Source organism: Gadus macrocephalus, chromosome 21, assembly GCF_031168955.1.
Source record: "Gadus macrocephalus chromosome 21, ASM3116895v1".
Classification (NCBI taxonomy): domain Eukaryota; kingdom Metazoa; phylum Chordata; class Actinopteri; order Gadiformes; family Gadidae; genus Gadus; species Gadus macrocephalus.
Genome location: NC_082402.1, coordinates 6,425,445 through 6,429,352, shown reverse-complemented (window position 1 = coordinate 6,429,352; position 3,908 = coordinate 6,425,445). Strand labels below are relative to the sequence as shown.

Here is a 3,908-nt window from a genome sequence, read left to right as displayed (position 1 = left end):
ACTGTTAAGGTCCCCCACATCGCTGGCTTCCATCCCACCTGCCTCCCGGGCTAACTAACAGGCTAACAGGCTAACACGCTAACAGGCTAACACGCTAACATGCTACAGGCTAACAGGCCCAGCCTCTGCCCTGTTGCCAGGACTGTGCAGCAGGAGGCACGTGGCCCAGCCTAATCCCGTTAGCCAGCAAGGTCAGCACCTGTGAGGTCAGCGGCCCCGTGGGCGGAGGGACTGCAGGCCCTTTATAGATATGACTGTGCACACCTTAAATGATCCTGCCTTACATGACCGTACCTTACTGTATGTGGCTTACATGACCGTACCTTACTGTATGTGGCTTACATGACCGTACCTTACTGCATGTGTCGTATATGTAGGTACCTTACTGTATGTATCTTGCATGCGCGTATGTACCTTATCAGATTCACCTTAACATATGTACTCTACTCTATGTTCCTAACATATTTGACTGTATGATAAATGTGTACATACATGTGTATTGACATGTGTATAAATACACATATGTGTATATGTGTATTTATGTATAGAGTATTCTACTCTATATGTACCTTACATGTGTGTACCTTACCTTAACCACATGCCTGCTGGAATGAACATGGCTACAACATCACTTCTACACGTTTTATGTTGTGTAGGTTAAGCCTGATAATACTGATCATAACAATGATTTGATTTGACGTAGGTAACATGGGAAGTGTTTTGGATAACTGTACAGTCATGAGACAAAACCAAGAGATTTGACACCGTTTTGGTGTGAAAAACCAAACAATAGTTTGGTTTTCTGGAGAGAAAACGGAACAATATTTCACGTCACAGCCAAACCCAAATAGACGTATTCTCCCTCCCTCCCTCCCTCCCTCCCTCCCTCCCTCCCTCCCTTCCCCCCCCGCAGCAAACCTACGTCATCCTTCCGCCGACTTACCCTCCCTAAATCAGACGGGCCCTAAATCATTGAGTAGCTTTGCGTCTGACCACGCCGACCTCTGACCCCTGACTCCCCTCTGTCGACGCGGCCCTCCGGCCGTCCTACCTGGTGCTCCAGGGCCTTAATGCGGTGCCGGTGGCTCCTGAGCTCCTGCTGCAGGTGGGTCACCGTCTCCTGCAGGGCGGCCACCTGCTGCTTGCGCTCCTGGTTCTCGTGGAGCCAATAGGACACCTCGTCCGTGCAGCGGAACATGTCCGGGCACCGCTTCTCCTCCAGCTGGGGCAAGGTGGCCACCAGCCGGCACATCCCGTCCTCCAACACCTGGTGGGTGGAGGTGGTGGTGGTGGTGGTGGTGGTGGTGGTGGAGGCGGTGGTGGGGGTGGATAGTTGGGGGAGGTTGGTGGAGGTGGAGGTGGGGGTGGGGGTGGGGGTTGGTGCATGTTGGATGGAGGTGGTGGATCGTCGGTGGTGGGTGGAGGTGGTCGATGGAGGTGGGGGTGGTGGGTGGAGGTGGTGGATGGTGTGTGTGTTGGGTGGAGGTGGGGGATGGTTTGCGGTGTGTTGTGGGTGGAGTAGGTGGATGAGGGTGGTGGGGGGAGGTGGTGCATGTTGGGTGGAGGAAGTGGATGGTGGATGGGTGGGGACGGGGAGGGAAGGTGGAGATGGTTATCATGGGAGTGACCGGGGCAGGAGGATGGGTTGTAGATCGTCAAATATACAAGAGTGTCAGCATCGCCAATAGCAACCACCACCACAACAAGAATAAAATCCACACACATGTGGTGCATGTGTTTGAGAATGGAGATCACACATTGCACGCACCCAAGCATACACACGCACAGATGCACACACACACACACACACACACACACTGTGTTTCTCAGAAGTGGGGGGGTTGTTGTTGTTGTGTGAGCTCTGAAGCACAGGAAGTCAGAACTAAGTGGTGTTGCTTTTCTACCCGCTGTCAACACCAGTGTCAGCTCCACACTTTACAAAGGCCCAGTCCATTAAACTCTGCCTCTCAACAGACAGCTTGTTGGACAAACATCTTGTGAATAAACAAAAAAAAAAAGGGAATTTGTATTCCTCTTAAGAATCGGGTACTGTTTACGTCAGCAGGTGAAGTTGCAATAAAAAAACGTTTAATGGCTATAATTCCTCGCTCAATTTACATTTAAATACAACCGGAACATGTGGACAAGCCTGCATGGAAATGTCAAACAGCTACGAACGTAACTACCTTTACAGCCTTCTTCTGCCTCTGCTGAGCAACTCCTACAGCAAAAACACACACACCTATCCCGAACCACATGGGAAAGCCCGTACCTGGTTGGTGTATTCCCCGCACTGGGATCCCCCGCCGTTGCGCGTAGTGGTAGGGTCCGGGCTGTCTGCTCCGGCCCCCGGGACCAGGATGAAGACGATACAGAGGGCGGTCCACATGCTGGGGGGGCTGGCGTGGAAGGGGAGGGGGGACGCGGAGGTCATGGCGGTCTGCTACTGCGCTCCTGCCTGCCTATAGCGAGGCAGGCCTGGAGCCGGGAGGGCTGCCTGCCCCATGCACGCCTCTGTTCTGTCTCCCTGGAGGGACACACCAGATATCCCTTTGATTAGGAGGTGGGGGGCTAGGGCGGCAGTAGCCCAGGAGGTAGAGCGCGTTGGCAGGTAACCGGAAGGTTGCTGGTTCGAACCCGGCTCCCCCTGTCTGAGTGTTAAGGTGTTCCCGGGCAAGACGCCTCTCCCTCGCTGCTCTGGGTGTGGTGTCCCCTGTCTCTAAAAGCTACACAAAGGAATCATGATGGTAACCCACCTTGACTCCCGAGGAGACTCGATTTCCTTTCCCTTCCCTTTTCAAGTGTATACTAAGTCCCGGACATCTATTGATGTCTTTTTTTTGTAATATTTGATTTCACAAAAGGAAGAAGACGAAAGGCTGAAAGAGGCTGAAGGGGGAGTCTCGCTGTCAGCCACGTGCGGTTCATGAACTTAAGACCGTGATCCTCTCAGTGTGAATCTGTCCTTAAGTGGGTAAGCAAACCAACCGACAACAAACACACACAAACACGTACACACGCACACACACATACACATGCATTCATTTACACACACACACACACACGCATGCATGCACACACACACACACACTAGCACACACACACACATGCATGCATGCATATACGCACGCACAAACACACACACGCATGTACACGCAAACAAACGTTCACACTCAGAGCCAGTTAAGGCCGCGCCTCCACCTCGCGCTAAATGTCCCGCAGCAGCAGGTGTTCAACTCTACACCGCCGTCTCCATGTGTCTCACAGGTTCCTAAACTAAATCAACCCCAACAATGAGCCAGCAACAATAACAGCAGCACCAAGCTAGCACCACAGCTCACGGTACAACACACTCCAGCAGATTCCTGAGTATAGGAACCCAAGGAGCTCTGGAGGGAACACGTACATCGTACCTGTAGTCCTAGCCTCTTCTACCGTGACGCTACTCACCCCGGTCGCTGATCTCCTAGCCCGGGCCTGGTGCATTTCTGTCCGGGGATGGCTCCCCATATCCCTCATGGGTTGTCCCTTCTCTCGGCCGTCTGTTTCTCCTTTGCTTTGGTTCACTCCTGCTGCATCTTACTCAACCCCCCCACCTCCACCACCACCGTGAGTCTCACATATCTCTCCCCCCCCCTCCCTCTCTCTCTCTCTCTCTCTCTCTCTCTCTCTCTCTCTCTCTCTCTCTCTCTCTCTCTCTCTCTCTCTCTCTCTCTCTCTCTCTCTCTCTCTCTCTCTCTCTCTCTCTCTCTCTCTCTCTCTCTCTCTCTCTCTCTCTCTCTCGCCAAGCTGCATTGTAGACATCTTAGCCCCCTAATCCTCCTATAAGTGGATTCCCACTGAGAACCGGGTGGTCAGAGAGGCACAGAGTAGACAAAATATACAGTAGAGCACTTATACAGTAGATT

At 52.6% G+C, this 3,908-nt stretch overlaps 1 protein-coding gene across 2 annotated transcripts in view; it reads right to left on the bottom strand.

Moving 5' to 3' along the window:
* The window catches only part of LOC132450218 (angiopoietin-related protein 7-like), an 8,376-nt gene extending 4,761 nt beyond the window's left edge, over positions 1-3,615 (bottom strand). The window contains exons 1-3 of one of the 2 annotated variants that reach the window (XM_060042275.1): positions 3,451-3,615; positions 2,273-2,527; positions 1,052-1,267 (exon numbers count right to left, since the gene is read on the bottom strand). In XM_060042275.1, the coding sequence (XP_059898258.1) occupies positions 1,052-1,267; positions 2,273-2,434 (378 nt within the window). In that variant the 5' untranslated portion in view covers positions 2,435-2,527; positions 3,451-3,615. Of the gene's footprint in view, positions 1-1,051; positions 1,268-2,272; positions 2,528-2,756; positions 2,921-3,450 lie in introns of those variants that run through there. The other variant, XM_060042276.1, reaches the window with a different exon arrangement.
* Between the last annotated feature and the right edge of the window lie 293 nt (positions 3,616-3,908).